Source organism: Thunnus maccoyii, chromosome 13, assembly GCF_910596095.1.
Source record: "Thunnus maccoyii chromosome 13, fThuMac1.1, whole genome shotgun sequence".
Taxonomy (NCBI): domain Eukaryota; kingdom Metazoa; phylum Chordata; class Actinopteri; order Scombriformes; family Scombridae; genus Thunnus; species Thunnus maccoyii.
The window spans coordinates 11,492,664-11,512,875 of NC_056545.1; the positions used below are offsets into that span (position 1 = coordinate 11,492,664).

Sequence of the window (20,212 nt, forward strand, 5' to 3'; positions counted from 1 at the left end):
TGTCAGTAGGATGAAAAAAAGTACATAATATAAGTGCTGTGAATTATCGTGGGCCTGCCCTGGTCTGTGACCTAGCCTATCGCCAATCATAAACAAAAAATTACCCACAAACCCCTAAAGAAATGGCCAACTATCTGCTGTGTAGAGGATTGTGTAGGGAGCCCCAGGTAGCAGCAGCAGTCACAGCAGCTGGGCTCTCCCAGGTCACTCTTTAAAGAGAACTGAGCCTCTCAATGGAGCAACTGCAGATACGCAGGGATCAGAACATCAATACAGGCCTATCTGCTGAACCGGCCAGATGAGCCCAGTGACATTTTGTCTGAGGCAGAGGCCGAATAGTCTCATTCTGTATAGGCCAAGTTGGCCTTTCTCTCTGCAGCTCCATTACTGTCTGACAGTAATCTGTTTCACTAAAATACTTTTATATGAATTGTCATATTTAGTGTCAATGGGTGTTGCTGGTCCCTAATTTGTGTGTTTTGTATTTTATTTTGCTATCTTATCTCTCTCAATCCTTTACCTTTGTCTCAGTCCTCAGTTTTACTGATTTTGTCCATCTCTGCTTATTGTCTTTGGGTTTTTCCTTTCCCTTATCACTTAAAATTAATTCCCATTTAATTTTTGTCCCTCATTAGACTCAGTTTATCATTTTTCTGTTTTCTCTCATTCTCGTAAACATCCTCGACTTCATGACATTTTACTCTCCTCATAAACAGCAACAGCAGCAGCGACCAGCTCGGCGTTTCACTTGATTACTTCCATCTGCATCCCTCACAATCAATAATCTGGAAGGGAGGGGGGAGAGCAAGAGAAACATCGAGACAGGAGGAAAACAGAGTCAGCATGTGTTAATAAGGGACTTGACAAGTACACTTAATCAGCTATGACTACTTTCTTTGGTCTTACCATCAGCCATGCCTCTTCAGAAATCAGTGAAAGCTTCTCCACTCCTCGAGTTTTGGTCATGATGTCATCAAAGTTTAAAAATAGTCAGGGTTCAGTTTTTATACCTTTATTACTTGGATTCATCTTTTACTGTGTGTAAATGAGTATAAAGGGAGATATTGATTGTTTTCTGGTACTAGTTTATAAGAAGTAACATTTGTAGTTGTCAGTAAAACCCCAAAAATTTGATCATTGTGAGCTACTTCCTCTACAGTATGTCACCATAGTTTGAAGCAAGTCCATATGTGCATATATTTGAATTTGTGTATAGTCTCTTTAACAACTTTTTATGTCTAACTTCATAGATTTTTGTCTTTGGTAAACACTGAATAGTTTTCAGTGGTGAAAGAGCAGTGACAGGATATTATTTTACTGGCACATGTCAGCCTCCATCGGTAGGTAGTTGTGTGTGTGTGTGTGTGAGTGTGTGTGTGTGTGTGTGTGTTTGTCTTTCATAAGTGGGGCCTTAAGTTGGGTCCAAGCCCAGATGCCAGTCATTAACAGTTCATTCTCTGAATTCACATATCGGTAAAACTGTTCTATTAGTTGGCTGATTGAAATGGCTTTAGTGTCCATCCACTCAATCACGTGTAGTGAACACCAAGGTACTGGCTAACCTGCCATTAAGAAAGAGGTCATGGAGGTAATAGGTAATTTGAAGCACTTAATGGAGAAAAATGGCTTTGGTAGGAAGTTAATATTGAATGTAATTATCTTCTTAAGTTACTTCATGAAGTAGTATTGCTGTAGTTGTCTCTAGTGTCCAGAGTGAATCAGGAAGAGACATGATGTTTCAAAGTCAGGTTCACTTTCTGTCTTTGTTGTTTGGCTGTTATTAATTGTTATATGTTGGTTTTTAATTTACAACTAATTTAATTAACATGTAATTCTTGTTGTCTAAGAAAATTGTTGCCATGTTCCTTCATTATCTGACAGCTTAGAAACTTAAATATTTAACCCCTACTACTACTACTACTACTTGTGTTCAGCTCTACTATATATTGCTATGTGCTAAATTTGGCAAAACAGAAACACCCAAATCATCAGCAGGACAACTTGTGTATGCTGAGGAAGTGCCATCTTAACAAAAAGTCTGCTAGTGCTGTGCTAGTTTGTCAGAAATCTGTTTACAGTGAAGACACACAAACACATGATTTAATAAAGAAGCCTGTCAATAATAATCGCAATAATTTCATTTGGAACAACCATCATCTCATATGCTGCACACAGTGCAAGTAGTTTCCCACACAACAGGCAAGCACAGTGAGGAGATGGTTACCTTGCTGAGTAGTTGGAGGTGTGCAGCTGGTTGCCTGTAACTCTTCACTAGGTCTGCTTGTTCTATTATTCCCTTGCAAAAACTGAAAATGATGTGCTTACAAAAAAATGCAGAAAATCGCTTGTTTTGGAGATGCATTTTTGATTAACAATTGTGGTTAGGGCTCACTTAGGTGACAAATCTTTAAAAATGTGTTTCCTGTGGCTGCATCACAATAAAATCTACCGGGTTAATGTTTTTAATGTGAAGCTGCAGCAGAAGGAAATGTTCGTTTTGCATCAGCAGTAGCTTAACTCTGTTGTGATATGGCTATAGGCGTGTGGAAACAGTCAGGAACAGACTGCTATCAATGTCAGTAATGCTGAATTACATGCTGCATTGTTCCCTGTGACTCCCCAGTGCATGAGAAGGTAATTTGAATGCAGTAAAGGAATGGCAGACTACACAACTATGAAAACTAGGATACAGAGAGATGATAACAGAATGTAAATACAGTGAATGGCTGTTGCAGAAAAAATGCTAACTATGAATGGCACAGGGGTTCGATTTCACAAAAAAATAATAACTTCAAACAAGCTATCCCACACCTGCCAATATTTAGGTTTCAAAAATCGGGAGTTTTTTGTAACTGTAAGTGCAACAAAACCTTTGCAAGTAGAAAGCCAATAAGTACTTCATCAAACCACCTGTTCAACAAGCATAAACATGTAGAAAGGTAATATTTTCAACTGCTTTGCCTGCAGTGTCCCATCCACCGCTGGTATGTTTTACATAACCACAGCACATCACAACGAAAGCTGTCTGTAAGTAGCCTAACTGTTTATCTGAGTTTGCCACATTTCTCAACATTTGGCAAATTCTTGTAACTTAGTTACTGGCTGAGACAAACCAGTACCTCCTCCTCTCTGCCTGCAGTACTTACAGGCAGTGAATCATGTCAGCAGCAAAGAGAGGAGGACAGAGGACAGGAAAGATTTCCTGTGCAAACAGCAGCTGTGCTTACACACTGTACAGTACCAGAAACAGGTTGTAATAATGAAAAGGAAGACCTATGAAATCAGGAGATTAACGGGAGTAATTACCAATCAGGAGCACAGCGGGAGAAAGGTTTAAAATAGGGAGACTCGTAAAAATCGAGAGTGCTGGCAGGTTTGCTATCTGGACATTAAAGCCAATGAATTGTGCAGTAGGTCTCATTTATTTTGATAGGTGAATATCACTGTCATTGTTGATGGTGTGTTTCAGATCATAGTAGTGAACATATCCTTAATGTTAGGCCGAAGGAATTGTCCAATTCTAATAATTAGAATATATTAGATATTAAATCAAACATCTGTGATTTCAACTAAAGGATGCTCTTGAAAGAGTTGGAAAGACATTTTAAAAAAAAGTAAATTCTTAATATAAAATATGAGCAAAAACATTATGTCAAGGATCACTATAAAGATTGTAGTTCATTCCATCTCCAGTTATTTGTATTCCAGTTTCCATACTCTGCATTGTAGCTTTTTTGGTACAATGCAGCAAAATAGACAGTCTTTTCTTATCTGTGTGTATGCCACAGCATATCTCACCTAGCACCAAGGGCTGCTGTTGTCCATTGATATTCCAGCTCAGCGTGCATGTCAGAAGCGCTTTGTCCGACTGCGTGGCACAGGGGAGACAGTGTTTGACGGCGCATCTCTGAATTTAATTATCTACAGCTGCTTCAGAGCAAATAGAATGATCTGTAGGATCAGCAGAGGTGACAGCACTTTTCTACATACAAAATAAAAATAAACACAAGTTCTTCATACACATGTGCGTGCATGCTACAGAAGTGCAATGATAAGACAACACAAGGACACTTTTGGGGCTGAACCACATCTAATGAAAGCTGTCTGCTGGCAAAAAATGTTCACTTTCTGTTTCTGTAAATGTCACATACTGATATCCTGAAGGGTTTGTGACTGCAGCTTCTGTGTTTCCATGGATAAGGGCAGTTTATAACATGGTAGTGCTGCAAGCAGCAAGTCCCACATCAGCAGGGCAAATGTTCTTCCAGTCTGATTAGTGAGAAGCTCAGCAGTGTCCCTCTATCTCTCTGAGGAGAATATATCAAAAACAACAACCTCTCCCTCTGTGGAGCTGGATAAAATACAAAATAAAGTTTGTTGTGACTTACTTTAAATGTTAAAGGGATTTAAAGAGCTTGAGAGTTTAGTCTCAGGTATAAATATATTGAGGCATATTTTAGTTGTTAAATAGAGTGAAGAGACATGTTCTGACTCTCTTTATCTCTGGCTGTGTGTGTGCTGAGTTTGTTATGCAAACGTGCTGTACAGTGCATATGTGACTGCGTGCATTCAGATTGTATGCCTCGCTCTGGATTCAAATTACCAACGGCTTCATCACAATGACACAGCGAGGGCTGAGACTGACAAGATTGTAGCTTCTCCCAACAAATGAAAAGGCAGTCAGTCAGGCAGAGAGCCGTGCTGTGCCTCCAGTTATGCTCTCATCCACTTAGACTTACATAAAAGGAAATGAAAGGGGGAAACTTATCTTTGTCTGTCGAAAAATGTCAGAAAGATAAGGCAAAATGGTCTTAATACTTTGCACAAATCCCTCATGTTCCCAAGTAATTATCGACAGAGTTCCTTGCAAAACATGTCCTGGAAATCTCTGATTATAGTGGACAATGCCTGGTCTCAATTTCCCTAAAGCCCAACAGAGCTCAGCATGAAACGGGTATTGACAAAGAGATGGAGGAAAGAGACACAGAGAGAGAGAGTATACACATGCATAACAAAATAAAGAGAAAAAAGACAGAAGACCCAAAGAAGAATGAATACGAGTGACAGGAGGCAAGGCTTGACACCGGATGGTCAGCCTGGCATTGTCTTGGCACCGCAGAGCACCGGAACTTGTAAGAGCCATTTATAAACACTGTGCCGGCAGCTTAGACAGAGAGGATTATCAAACGACACTTTTAGCCTCTTAAACAAGCCACAATTGCAGCCAACATGGTCCAAAAGAGTGCGAGACAAAGGACTTACAGCGGGGATGAGCATGAGCACAAGGACTTAGCTAAATGTCAGACAGCTTGTTTATTGTAAATGTAACTTTTATGCACTATTGTTTCTGTTGTTCATGTACTCTTTTCTCTGAACAAAATGGGAAAGGATGAGGGGACTGAAGGAGTGAAAGGACAGGCAGGGAGGGAGAAAACATGAGGAAGAAGAGGAAGAAGAAGAAGAAGAAGGAAGAACAGCCACTGGTGGGTAACTGCCGCTGGACGGTTGTTGCAAAGCGTTTAATCTCCCACGCTTGGAGAATACAAACGATCTTGTAATCGTCCCCGACCTTGACATGAACAGCAAGGTCGCAGGGGAGCCGGGCTATTTTGCATTTCCCACAGATGCTTTGCCGAGACACGCGGAACAATTAGTAAACTGGATAAAAAGGAATTGAGTCTGTCTTAATCTCCTCCTCATGCCCCTCCCCACCACTCCCCCCATGCTCCCCTCGGGGCAGTTACCTGGTACACCCCCAACCACTCAGCTTCCTCTAGCAGATTCCTAACATTTAATTATGATAAAGGCGTAGTCAACGCTACCAAGTCAGGTCAGACTGCACATGCCTGTGGGCTGTGCGTTTCTTCTCTGAGTGTGGGGGTTGCAGCTATTGATTATTTTAAATATTAAATATGTTCAATTTACAATTATATGAGAAGCAAGTGTAAGAAAAGCAGATACTTTTTGCTTGATAAATGAAATGTCAGCAGTTTCTGTGTGTGTTTGTATTTGAAAATATTTATGAAGAATGAGCAATCTTTGTTGACAAGCACAGATGATGTGCATTGGACAGTGACTGAGTGCGAGAGTGTAGGCTTGACTGCACACTGACATCTCAAACTGAGTAGGAGGGTGCTAGTGTATTAATGTGTGTTTAGTGTGTATGTGTGTGTGCTTGTGTGCCTCTGTGCATCAGCCCTGGAATTGCCTTTATGTTATTAAGGGACTTTTGTCCTCCGACAACAGCACATTACCTCCATTATTGAATATGCTGAGAGTTGAGATATGATTATACTCCAGGCAGATTCAATTTCTGTTTTCAACAGTTTGATTATAAAAGCTTAGACTAGGGTCTTTTAAGTTAAGCCAGTATGGTTTTAGTCTTATTCCACAGAGAGATAATAAAACTGACCCCTTCTCAGCATCTTAGCTCAACCTCAAAACAACATCAACACAAGGCTGCATATTCATTTCCTTGGAATGGTGATACCTTCACTATGTCCAATAAATGAAATGTAATGTTACAAGCAACAACTTCAGATTTTCTTTTGTTTGTTTGCTTTTTTTGCCGTCAGAGTTATGCTTTCATTTTCACTGTTTAATAGTGTTGCTCTCCACCTTGACATTCATGTGGTGCAGTTTGTTTCTGACAGTGCTGCAGACAGCCTTCACCTCCTTTTAAGGTTTGCCCTGGTTTCCATGGCAAATAATAGAGCTTGTTAACATTAAAGATAAAAAAAACAAACGAGAGAATACTTTAAACTTTAAAAGAAAAAGTGCTAAAACTCAACTGGGTCAGTTAAGGGCAAAACTTTGCTTTTAGACCGAAACTCCAAGTTTTTATTTAATCTTAAATTTCAAAGGATGAACACCGTGTTACAGGCCTGTAATAACTCGAGGTTTCAAAGTATTGTAACAGCTTTTGACATTTGTATATTCTGTAACAGCACTGAGAGTTTGACTGGGAGCTCAGGGGTGAAGGAGAACTCTAATGGGTGAATTTACTTGTCTCCCTACAGCCACGTGTAGAACAACACTGTCATATAAAATTTATGAGCACAAAAAATACACAGCTGTCTTTAATCTTTTTTTTTTTTTGAAAGGCTGAACTGGACTTTCACCTCTGCCAATTAATTCAAACACAATGTGGGTGCCTGCATGGGAGTTCTTCATGTTGTAGTGTGTAAACTCTGGGAAGGTTTTCAATTAAATTTTTATGTGTAATTTTTTACTATTGGCATTTGCCAATTTATTATTATTGGCATTTGATGCACCAAATGCCCTGTTTGTACCTTTTTTTAGCATGTAGTCTTCATTACAATAACCCCAAGGCACATGGACTCCATGGACTCCAACCCTCAGATCAAAACAAGAGAGGGGGGTCCAGGTCAAGCTCATGGAGTCAGGAAAGATCAATCTAAGGTGTAATGTCTGGCAGGATCAGCAGCTTTTTGACTTGTTTTAAGTGCAAAATAGATTAAATCAGGTGGAAGAAGCAAGGTGTCCTAGGCAGGGAGTGGCGATGATGGGGATGCTGGCGTGTGCATTTGTGCATGCATGTGTGTGTAGAGCAGGTGCAGGAACAAGAAGTGGTTGTTGTGATGGCGGTGAACTGTGTGAATGTGTGTGTTGATGAGGGTTAGAGTACATACAGTATAAGGTGTGATCTCTATCTTTATTTTCTAGGGCATTTATACACACACGTATGCATATCTGTGTTTGTATACAGATGTACACATGTATGTGTAAATGAGAGCTGAGAGGTGTTAATAAGGACACCTGGCTGTTTGATTTGTAGGGAGTTTGTTTTTTTTTTTGTTTTTTTTAAACTTTCTCCTTGTTAGCACAGTCTTGTACCTGTGATCGGGACTGGAGGTGTTTCTGGTGCATATAATTTGTATTGTATCATTTGTCTTGCTACTGTGTTGATTCCTTTGTCTTACTACAGTCACATATTTAATGCGGTATTTATTAAATCAGGATGACTTTAAGCCTTGATTTTCAGTAAAGCAGAGGATACTGTATTTCAGAAAATAAATAAAATAAGATTTTTGTACTTATACAGTGGATTTACTGTCAAATATACAGTTGTAAGTGCTTTCATAGAATTAAATCCTACTCCTCACTGGTCCACAGTTTTGTTCTTTGTTTTTTTAAATGATGACATAGCACCATTTGAACAAGACATTCAGAATTTCCCCTAGATGTGATGTGATATACCAGTATAATAATGATATTCAGTATCTAACCTTTCTATTAAGGGTGTATATTAAGTTTGCATATTGCTGTTGCAGATAAGGTCTTTGGTTGACCAGCGGTTATCACTGACAGGAAAGTGGGTGAGGCCCGTGATAGTCTGAAGGACAGTCTGAGTCCTTCATCATAAATTATACTATTGTAATGTAATTGAATAATGCTATTGTTATTGAACCCCTACGCTGGACATCAAACAATGTTTAGTCGCACTGAACAGCCACTAGTGACAAATAGTCACAGATTCATGGACCTACATGGAGGTCGGCCAATGAATGAATGGTTCATTGGTTGTTGTTTAGGGGACAGTTTATGTTGTTTCAGTTTTGGTATGATGCTTCCTGTGCACAAAGAAGATTTCTTGCAACTAACTGTGCAGTGTTAGACACCATTATTTTATTGTCAAATAGGCTGCTTGGTATGAATCACCCAGGATATAATGCTATTGTCTTTCTAAGCCCAAAATTTGTGATCTCTGTTGACTAGACAGGTGTATTTTAGTTTTGCATTGTGGAACTATCTTATACCTGTCTTTGTGACTGTTTCAGAAAGTCTTTTTTGCTCTCTTGTCTTGCCCTTCCAGCCCTTTCCGACCCAGATGGAGGCCCCTGTCGGAGGACCTACTGCGGACGGGGCCGACAGTGTGTGTTAATGGCAGAAACCGGTCGGGCTGAGTGTGTTTGCCAGGAAAAATGCCGGCCCTCCTTTGTGCCAGTGTGTGGCTCAGATGGCAGGTTCTACGAGAACCACTGCGAGGTTTACCGCACCGCCTGCCTGCAGAGGAGACGGATCTACGTGGTGCACAGCAAAGACTGCTTCTTTAAAGGTACTGCTCGGCTGTTTCACTGAAACACTGACACTCCAGAGGGATGTTACACACTGTAGAAAACATTTAGTTAAACAACTTATTTGAACCTTACACCAGCAGCATGTTTAGAAAGGGATATCTCGTTATGATTATGATTTTAAAATGAAACAGAGGAAGTCTGTCTGTCAAACCTATGATGTGATGAGTACAGGTGGTTGTCGAAATTAAGAAAGTAGTTTTTCTTTCAATCTGTCTTTCACATTGCTTTAAAACTCTAAAAGCTTTGCGCTCTGGTTGTATTTGAGGAACAATGGCCTCTTTCTGCTTTTTGCCAGCAAATTTCTTGCTAAAGGCTACATTGCCTTGGTCATGTTTGTTTACAGTAGTTATACTGTTTGCTCAAAATGTGTTGGTGATTTATTGATGTTAAAAGGTTGCATGCAGCCCCTTTAATTGTGTATTAGAAATTAAAGTCTATTAGAAATTAAAGTTTTAATAAATTGAATTTCATATTTCCACATTTATTTGATGCATGTACCAGTATCTTTAATTTGAACAACTCCAGCTGTTTCATGAAAAAAATAATGTGATTCAAGAAAATTACAGAAATTGAGATGGACTGATATCAAGCGCAATTATTACACCACTCTGGTTTTCTTCTTTAACTTGCCTTAAGAACAAAAACAGACATTAAGAATTAGTAAACATCACATAGGTTTTCAATTTAAGATTTTCACTTATTTTTTCAGTGCAACTGCTGCTGTACCACAATAAGAACACAGTGATGCTGCACAGCGATTGTTTGTCTTTGATGTCTGACAGCTTCACAGAGTATGATACAGGTTAACAATTTTGATGCTTTTTGAGAGAAGATTGCCCCAAAATGTTGTTCTGATACCTGTGAAGCATACTTGAAGGCTGCAGTGAGGCTTTGACTTCAGCATGATGTTGACACATTTAAACAGAAACAGAGTTGTACAGACAAACAAAGCAATGGTTTTGTAGCACGTTGCCATCTGTCAAACTCCAGTCACAAGCATCAATCACTGATGAAATCTTGCTGTTTCTGTCAAACACCTATTCAGTCGAGATGAAAGAATGAAATCATTTGTAGCTCAGCACTGAAGGCTGTGGCTCAGGGTCAAGTTTGTCGTCTAGCAATAGCTAAGCACTGACATTGGCACTGAAGACAGTCAGCATTTTTATCAGGCGCTGTATTCATCCCCTCTGTGTGGTCTGCTGCTGTAATTGTGCTCCTTTCAATTTAAGTCAGCATACTTACTTGGCACTTGGTCCTAATCACAAACACTGGCATCTAAATCATGTATAGTGGCACCCTAAAAGTTGATTTAATGATCAGTCTTAGAATTTTAATGATTCGTTTTGATTCAAAAGGTAAACTATGTTAGAACACTGTAAAGATATAATTAACAGGGTTTTTTTTCCAATTATCTAAATGTCTGCTGTTATAAACCAGATTTTGAGTTGGTGCTCATGCTAAAAGTTGTACATATAAATTCATAGTGTATGTCCACAAATACAGTCTAACCTCTGAGACAGTCCTCCCCTCTACTACCTGTACTACATTAATATTCTGACACTCACAGTTCACCACTAACAGGTTACTGTGGATCACCAGTCCTCTATAGTAAATCATTTAAGTCTTCAGTCCTTGACTTGATCACTCATTAGCAAAAGTGCACTCTCAGCATGAACAGTCAGCATTATTATCCAGCTTCATCATGACTTCAATTTAAAGGTAATAGGACTAGGTAAGGCTTCTGTACATTTTAAGTATTTACACACACAAACAAACAACATTATTTTAAATATACCAGGATTGGTTGACAGTCACTTTCAAATACTACCAGTGTATGCAAATAATGCATGCGTATGCACAGCACACCTGTTGGCATCTCCTCATCCTTAAATGTTGTTTTCCAGGTCAGACTAGTATTAAAGGTCTTTTATAATTCCTCAGGGTGTGGATATTAAAATAGACAGTAAGGCTCTTGTTATTTTGAGTGCATGATTTCCATTCAACACAGCACTAAAACACACACACACACACACATACATACACACACACAAACATGACAGCACTTTTATTCATGTCACATTGTGGAGGAAAGAATTCCTGGCAGACACCACCTTGTATAGCTCATCCACATTAAGGATGTTCAGTAGGAACATTAGGCCTAAACACGAGATGTCTGAATGCAAACCAGCAGTACATGGAAAAATGTTGAAAGTCAGTCAAATGTCACAGGAATCGTGTGTGTGTGTGTGGGTGTGCATCTCTATGTAGATGGGAAGTAGTTATTGCACCTGACACACAAAGACATAATTTGAAGTAATGACTTATAGTGCTGTGCTAGAGCCATTATTCACATTTTTTTGTTTTTTAGTATAAATAGCAAAGGGAGCATCCCTGCTGATATGGCTGAAACTCTCGGAAATAACAAAACATCCTGGTTTGAAGCCTATTTAAGTGTCAGTATTTCAATATTCAGGTGCCAATAAATAGTCATTAAATAGGTCACCATAAAAACACTAAAATCCATCTATCTGCTACAATAATTGCACGGGCATAACACAACAATACTGTATAGACAAACTGTTATTTCTCACTTTATTTTTATCATTGGTGTGCCATTGCTGTGTGCTGTGTGTTCACTTACTGAATAAAGAGTAGATGAAACTGCATTTTCTCCTTCCTTTTGAACGCATTGATTTATTTTCTTTCAGTTTCTTTCTTTTTTTGTTCTTTGATTATATATTTTGGGATCCATTTTTAAGAGCCTAGAGCTTATTAAATGCTAGATGGCGACAAAAAAAAAATCTTAGGCTCAGAGAACAAGATCCATGCATATAAAAATTGATATCTTAGGCCCCACAGTTATGTATTAAGCCATGTGGCAAAAATCTTTTAGGCTTTTTTTGGTAATTTAGCTTTCAAATTTGATAAACCTAAAAGCTCTGCTGTGAAAGCCAATTTACTTTAGCTCAGAGGTATGGCCAAAGTCACAGTCTCGAATCTGGCAAACACTTTTGCATGCTTTCATCTCATCATATCTAGATTATTGTGATTCACTGTTCACAGCCAGTTCAAAACTCGCAAAAGAAAGAGGAACTACATATGTCATGTCCTCACCCCACTTCACTGGCTCATACTTCGAATGGGTCACCACATACCTGAATTTGTCATCTCCTCTATATTTTCCTTATCGTCAAAAAATCCCATGAAAAGACCAAAACCAACATTGCTTTTAGTCTGTCTGTTAATAGAGTTGTGAAGTGGGGGGAGCTTTTTCAGGCGCATCTGGTTCTGGAAGTAAAAATCCCATTCATTTTTTCCATAGACAATGTTATGTGACTCACAGTTTGAGCACTTCTACAGCTTGGATCAATATGAAACTCTCCTGGTTAAATCATAAGTACTAAAGATGTAAAAGATGCTTTAGAAAATATCTGGTTCTTTAATAAAAAGTGGAAGGTCGACTCCCAGGACGACTCCCAAGGTGCATTTCAGCAAGTAACAGCCAATCACCAAACTTAAAAATTCAGTCATGTGTGCCGCTGAAGGCGGGCAGAAGTTAAGGATTAGTGTTGAGTAAACTGATTTTACAATCTACAGAGTCAATCAGTTAACTTTAAATTTCTTGGTCACTTTTGAGTGAATTAAGCAACTATAGCTAGCTTCAGCTACAAAGCGTTTTGAATTCATTAAGTTCTGATTCGCACCCATGGCCTTTTCTCCATAGCAACAACAGCTGAGGCACATGGGTATTGTAGTATTCTTAGGCATCCGCCATGCCAAAATCCCAGACAAAATGTTATTTCTCAGAAACAAAGTTGAAATAATTGAAACTGGTAATAACTAACTAATATAATCCTATAGAGTCTTTAGTTTCTTTGTTCAGTAATATTAAGGAAATCGTTTAAAGAAATATTTGAAATGGGAATACAGAATCAGGAAAACCACTTCCAGAACCAGTGACCTCTCCCACTTAGCAACTCTATGCTGTGACTCAGGAGTTGGAGTGGGTCGTCCACTAATCAAAAGGTCTGTCCTCCAGTCTGCATATCAAAGTGTCCTTGGTCAAAATACTGAATCCTGATGACTGCACTGTTGGTGTGTGAGTGTTTGTGAGTGGCTGAGCATAGAAACATTGTGGGGTGCTGTATCACTCCTGATTAGCAGGTTGGCTCCTTGCATGGCAGCCTGTGCCATCAGTGTATGAATGTGTGTGTGAATGGGTGAATGTTGGCATGTATTGTAAAGCGCTTTGACTGGTCGATAAGACTAGAAAGGCACTATATAAATGCAGTCCACTTACTGTCTGACTTCTCCAGCCTCAGCCCCAAGCCCATTGGTTCTTACAAAAAACAGAAAACTTTTAAAATAGGTCACAAATAGCGTTTCTTTTTTATGTTAAGTAATTTCCTTAAATAGTTGGGCAGCTACAGAGCTGTAGCCTAGCTTTTAGCAAAAAAGAGTAAAACAACAAACAAAAAAAACTGTATTTATTGGGGATTTTCAGGCAGGATTTAACTCTAGTGAGTATTTATGGCAGCAGGACAGTCTATGTAGGATTGACTCAAAATAAACACCAACAGTGAGGCTCACCGATGTGTTTTAATAGTTTTTGGACAAAATTCATGGCACAGAGTGATAAGCTATATCAGGCTTTGGCTACACAAGCAAGACTTTTGTCTTTTCTTGTGATTTGTTGACATTAACAAATATACAGAGTATCACCAGCTTTATCCTTAAGCTCAAATGTGACAGTGTATATGTCAGAAATCACTTGGTCACTCATTCACTACTCCCTATAAGAGACAGTCAGTAGTTTATTAAATAGAGAACAGTAATGTGAGATTTTGCACCAGGTTTCATTTTAAATCTATGATGTGTAGTTTCATTAGTTGCACAATAGGTATGGTAGGCCTTCCAAGTAGTAGTTACATCATCATTTGAACAGCCCAGTATCCCAGGAGTTACATCTTTATTGGATAATTACATACTCATGATTTATGTCTAATACCACCCCAACCTCTGCACACTTGAGATGGTAGATGGGCATGTAGTTTTTCATTTTTATTACCAGTAACTATGCTCCTTCTCTAACCTTAAGTGTTTTAGTTCATTAATCGTAACTGTACCTTAACCATAGTTTATTTGCCATAAACATGATCTTCCCTTGACCTTAACCATACTGTATTTGCCAAGTGCTGATTTTGTAGAAAGCATAAAAATGTTGGCATAGGACATAAAAAGCCATTATCACCCAATGTAATCTGGGGTTTTGCAGAATCATCTAATATCAACTTTCATGTGTAGCAACAGGGCTGCATTTGAACTATTCCCCAGAGTTTTTTCTCATTTTGTTATTATTTTGCTGTAATTTTTTATACTGTACAGAGCAACATCAGTTGTTGTTTTTTTTTAGTTTTATAGAAAAAGTTGACTTTTTTTTTTAAGGAGAGAGAACATCTCTCCTGTAGTTTTATGTTTTTAATTAAGGTTTTATTTTATTTTTTCTTCAGGCAGTGGGGAAAAACAAGGGAGAAAGTTTAATGGTTCAAACTTAATGTAGGTCCGTTGCGGCAAACATGGTAGCAGAGGCAAAGGGATTTACTGACTATGGGTACCCAGATATTCTCTTTGATGCAGCTTTAAGGAGGCTATAGCCTCACTCTGACCTGATAGAACTGGTGTACTCAAAAGTGTTTGGGATTGGATTTGTAGTCTGACAGGCAGGAGAGGTGATTGCATATAGAGTGCAAGGAAGGCTGTAAACCTCTGGATGTGGGGTGCTTTGTTTTGCCCTGTCACTAGCTTCTTAGTATTTACGCTCAGTCAGTTTAGCTGATTCTTTTATCCATATCAACTTAACAGTCGAGAGAGCACATACGATAGTAGAATAACATTAGAATGGCAGAAGAAGAAGACGAAAAGCTTAAAAATGCCATATTCACAAGTAAATACATAACTATTATACAATTGTTAAAAGGACAGAATAGTGTAAGGAATCAGAACAGGATTAAGGGGTTTTCATTATTGCACCTTTTTCAATAAGTTAAATCCTGTTTTCACTGCAGGCACTTTTAAGATTACTCTGAGCTAGCTATCCACTTTACAAAGACTCTGCTAAAGAATTTGCACAGAAACGACAAATGTCTAACACAAGTGAAAGGCACCACATCTTCTCAAGAATGGCAAATTGATAAACAGCTTCAAAGTTATTTGACCCCAAATGGCTTCAGAAGGGGCAAAATGTCAATAAAAAAGACCCATTTTGATTGTAATTGCCAAAATTCATAAAATGGGTTTTCCTTGAAGAAGTCTGGAGTTTGAGTCCCATCTCTTACCAACCATCAATATTGAACCATCTTTTAAACAAGACCTTAAGTAGTTTCAGTTGAGTAAACTTGACCATATCTTCATCAAGGTGTCAGATGTCGCATGTCGCTAAGTAGACTCTTCTCTTCTGTAGTTTCCCTGGTGGTGGGACAAGTTATCAAACTCCATTCAATCTGCAGAGTCCCTCTCAATCTCGCAAACACCTCCACAAATGATGGACTTATATATTATCCACTCCTATGCACTCTATGCACTGCCTGTTGGCACCTGCGTCCTATCGGACCTGAACTTACATGTGTTGTTCTCTCCTGACTTCTTTCTTGTGTTGTATTAACTCTCATGTGTACGTTGCTTAGAAGCGTCTGCTAAGTGAAATTGTAACATTGTAAGATCGAAATGCATGCGTGATGGTTAAAACAAAATATATTCAAGACAGATGTTTTCTTACTCCCATATCCCACCAAATGAAAAGCTTCTGTTTACAGTTTATTATCATTAGGAATTTAGCTGATTTTAAATCCATATGCTTGAAACACTGAAACTGAGGAGAATAAAATGCATCTAAAATGCAAGCACAAACATGCACACACTGTCGCACTTATTTTGTTATGGAAAGTTATTTAAGTCCACAACTGATCATTCTGATAAGTTGTGAAATTAGCATTATATGCACATTTTTTTTCCTTTTCTCTTGTGCTGAGCACTGGGCTGTGAGTCAACCCATTTCTGACCCTGGCTTTGATTACAACTCCATCCCTCTGAAACCATTTGAAAAAGAACTAACGCAGTTGATTAATCACTTTCATCTTCCTGATGAGTAGGAAGCTCCCAGTGAAAGCAGACCAAAGAGACATCTGTTTCCATCGGGCTGTGTAAGGCACTCAGCAGGGGGATCTCAAATATATCCTGCAATGACCACTTCATTAGGGACGAGTGTCATTCTGATGAAACTTGATCGTGATGCTGTTGACTCCCAGATCATGCAGGTCATGTGTTGGCAGCCACCAGACAGAAATTGGTTGTGAATTTCCCCTGGGTCACGGTGAACTGTACAGTCCACTGATCCATCCATCCATTAATGCAGGGATTCCCTGATACCCCTTGTCACAGGTTACATAGATCTGCAGGTTTTTGCACAAATATACTATCTACTCTACTAATCATCTTAGATTTATCTGGCAACCTCTTGAGGGGAGTCCAGACCCAAAGGTTGGAAATCACTGCAATTACACCAGCCAGCAAATTGTTAATAAAGCAGCCTTTAAAAGGATTGTGATTGATTGACCTCTTGGCAGTCATTGGTCATTGTGGGATCCCAAAAATTTGCCTGAATTTCAGGGAACATTACAAGTATAGTGTTCTTAAGATCATGAATTCTATCCTCTTTTCCTCCTTGTATCCCTCCCTTATAGCCATCCATCATCTATCCATGTTTGCCGTGTCTATCACTTTATGAGCCGCTTCAGCCTTTCTGATTACTCTTTATCATCCCGCCTTGCTCAGTGGCAGCTACGGTTATTGCATTAGCCATCAAAGCTGGCCCCCTCGTCTTTCTCTCTGCGCCCTCTCCGCAGCCCGTGGCAGCGCTCTGCCTCCGCTGTCCATCTTATTGCTCGCTAACCCCTTGCCCCCTCCAGTGACTGAGGCCATTAACTTGGTCACACAAACACACAGCTCTCATAAGGAGGATCAACTTTTGCCTGAGCTCCAGCCCCGCAGCTTTAGTTGTACACACAGAGGCTGAATAGGGTCACAGCAAGATTATTTTTAAGGTGGCAAATGTGCCATATGTGGGCGCTTACAGAATGTTCATGATCTCTTTTTTTGATTCACACTGTCTTCTGTTCCAATACTTCATAAGATTTAATTGACTAAAATATTTTTTGTACTTTCATAGACACACCAAACTTTTGTTGTGAGGTGTTATTCCCTCAAAACTGACGTATTCCTTGTGATGCGAGAGCTGCTATAAAATAGACACATTTCACACACTACACAATAGTGTGTTGTAATTGTGTTATAGTCTGTATTTGTCTAAATAAAATGTTGGTAAATCAACAATGCAATTATTTTTAACCTGAAAACCAGTTTTCTAGAAAGTATAAAAGTATATAAAAGAAGACTCTGTAGAATTAAATAATAGAAACAAAAGAGAGAGAGAGAGAGAGAGAGAGGAGAGAGAGAGTACTTTATTAATCCCAAAGGGATTTATGAAGCAGGGGACTGCGTTGGTGGGGTGAGTTACTTCAGATACTGGTGAGACATGAAACTCAGATCCCTGAAGTGTGAGGCTTATCACACTCCAAAGTGCACAGTGTTTGTGATATTCAGAGAGAGGATTTTTAAAAGTTATAGCAGTAGCCGCTTATTTATCTTTTTTTGTATCTCATGATGATCACGTTGTCAACAGTAAAATTACTGTGTTCTTCCTTGAATGTGCACTTGTTCTTTTTTTATTGGAGCTGTGAGCTCCTTGCCTAATGATGTCATGTTGCGCTGCAACAAAAGTTGAGCCTGGTTCAGCTTTTTTGCTGGAGCCCCATGCATTGGTACCCATGCTGTGCCGGTGTCTGCAAAAGCAGACTGGTTTCATTCCAATGAATGAGGCCTAATATATTACCTGTCAGGTCACCAGCAGTAAGTCAGTGGTCCATTCACAGAAAGATGAACTCTTTAGGGTGCTTCTTGTTCAATTTTATATCTTTATGTAAAATGACCAGCCTGATTAGAGCTTGACCTTTTTGAGTTGTGCAGGCTCCCCAATTCATGTAAAATCTCTCATTCATTCTGCTGCAACCTATTAAACCACATCATTACATCACTACATCACAATGACACATTTTATAAATGCTCCCAATTTAACTAAACTGTTTTAGCAGGGGTGTAAAGTTGTCCAGGTCACAACGTAACATTAGATCAAAAGTTTGGCATCCAGCTCTCTGTCAGGTTAATAAGGACCAGAGCTGGGCTGGGCTACCAGGTGTGCACGTCCACACACACACAAACACACACCTACCACCCTCCAGGCCTCCCCTGACAGCCCTTTATTTGTTATGGTGGGCTTATTAACGAGCAGCCCAACTTTCCCCATCATTCTTTTCATTCTCCCATTCCCCCCCCAACACCTTTCTCCTTACTTTCTCTCATCAGCAGTCACGTGCGTGTTACCTCATTAAGTTGATTTCCTCCCCACAGATTCATTATGGTAGAAGTATTTGCTGTATTAAATGGATGTCCTGTCCCAGATAGAGATGTCCCCTGGTCCGGCTCTAGTCCCCTGCCTCATAAACATCAGTCTCCCCTATGAAAATAGAAAGCTCTCTTTGGCCACTTACGCCCCCCGCTGTTGTGGTAGTGGGACATCGTCAAGGATACTGCACCAAAAGAGCGATGCGATCAGACAATAGTCCGAATGTTGAACAGGCTACACCTGGTATGGTATATCAGAAACACGAGGAGAAGATTTAGGATTCTCTGAAGCTTATCCTACCACTAATAGGATACAGTAATAATTAATAATGTATGGTACTGCTTTGGTTTTATAAAAGAGAAAAATACATTGGACAAATGTTTGAGTGTAACAGAAAACTGTAATTCTTAAGAAGTCTCTTCTCTCGGGATCTAGTTGAAGCAATGATACTAAAATATATCTAAAATATTTCATTATCTTATTTCTTTTTCTTGTTTAACAAGCCTTAAGACTCTCCTCATGAGCTCTATTTATTACACTATGGTACTTCAGAGAAAGCAGTAGTCTTTATTGAAAACAAATAAGCGGTGCTTCACTTCACTGCACCAAATTAAGAGGTCAAATATTCTCTGATGGTCAGAAACAAGTTCGTATTTTGCACATAATTTTTAAGCCACTGCTTCTTCTCTTACACTGTTAATATCATATTTTTTTCTGATATAAAAAAGAGGAAATCTAGTCTTTGTTAAGGTGGGATGGGACACACGGGTTTACAAGATTTGTGTAGCCATGTAGCTTAAAAGGTCCTGACACCACCCCAACATCTGGGTATCATTCAGTGCAGGATGTTTGGCCATGTTGCATTGGTGGCAGAGACAGTCTTTGAGGGAAAGCAAGTCTGACTGACAGTGAAACTGTGATTTCCATATTTACAGCTCTTTATATTCAGGAGCTGGTTTCAAGGCTTTAGTCGACTAGTCGTCGCACATTTATGATATTAGTTTAATTATTTAAATATATATTTTTGGGGCATCAGAAAAATGGTTTGATTTCCAGGGCTGGGAAAGAATATTATAAGTGACATTGTTAATATTGTGCTACATTACAGAGAAATACAAAACTGTAATAATGAGCCTTTAAAATATAAATTTTACAAGCGCACGCACCGAGTGAGCTGCCTGAATGTGTCACAACAACCAGTGAGGAGACTGAATACGTTAATTTATTTCAAAACACACTAAAGCATCACATGACTTATGAACTTGGCTAACTAGACTAACGTTAGGCAACTTACATGTGTCAGATGATTTTCAAATTAAAACCACTTGACCACTATGAAAAATTTCATACGCGGTCCAGCCATATACTAGATTTTGACCTAGTCTTGTTAACAACAAGGCGCAGCTACCGAATGGATTTTGAGGGGTTTTTTTTTCCTGCGACTAAATGACCAATAAAGACTAACGATTTGGTCTCCTGACAGATCTCCTCGCATGAATTTCAGGGACTGTGTTTTAACTTTTCTCACTCAGGAGTCATGTTCCCCATGCTTAATTAAGTGACATTTTTTTATCATTTTAATCTCTTTGCTCTC

At 39.1% G+C, this 20,212-nt stretch overlaps 1 protein-coding gene across 2 annotated transcripts in view; it reads left to right on the top strand.

Moving 5' to 3' along the window:
• fstl4 (follistatin-like 4) overlaps positions 1-20,212 on the top strand; it is a 221,111-nt gene that overhangs the window by 69,647 nt on the left and 131,252 nt on the right. For both annotated transcript variants that reach the window (XM_042431545.1, XM_042431543.1), the window contains exon 3: positions 8,837-9,079. In XM_042431545.1, the coding sequence (XP_042287479.1) occupies positions 8,837-9,079 (243 nt within the window). The remainder of the gene's footprint in view (positions 1-8,836; positions 9,080-20,212) is intronic.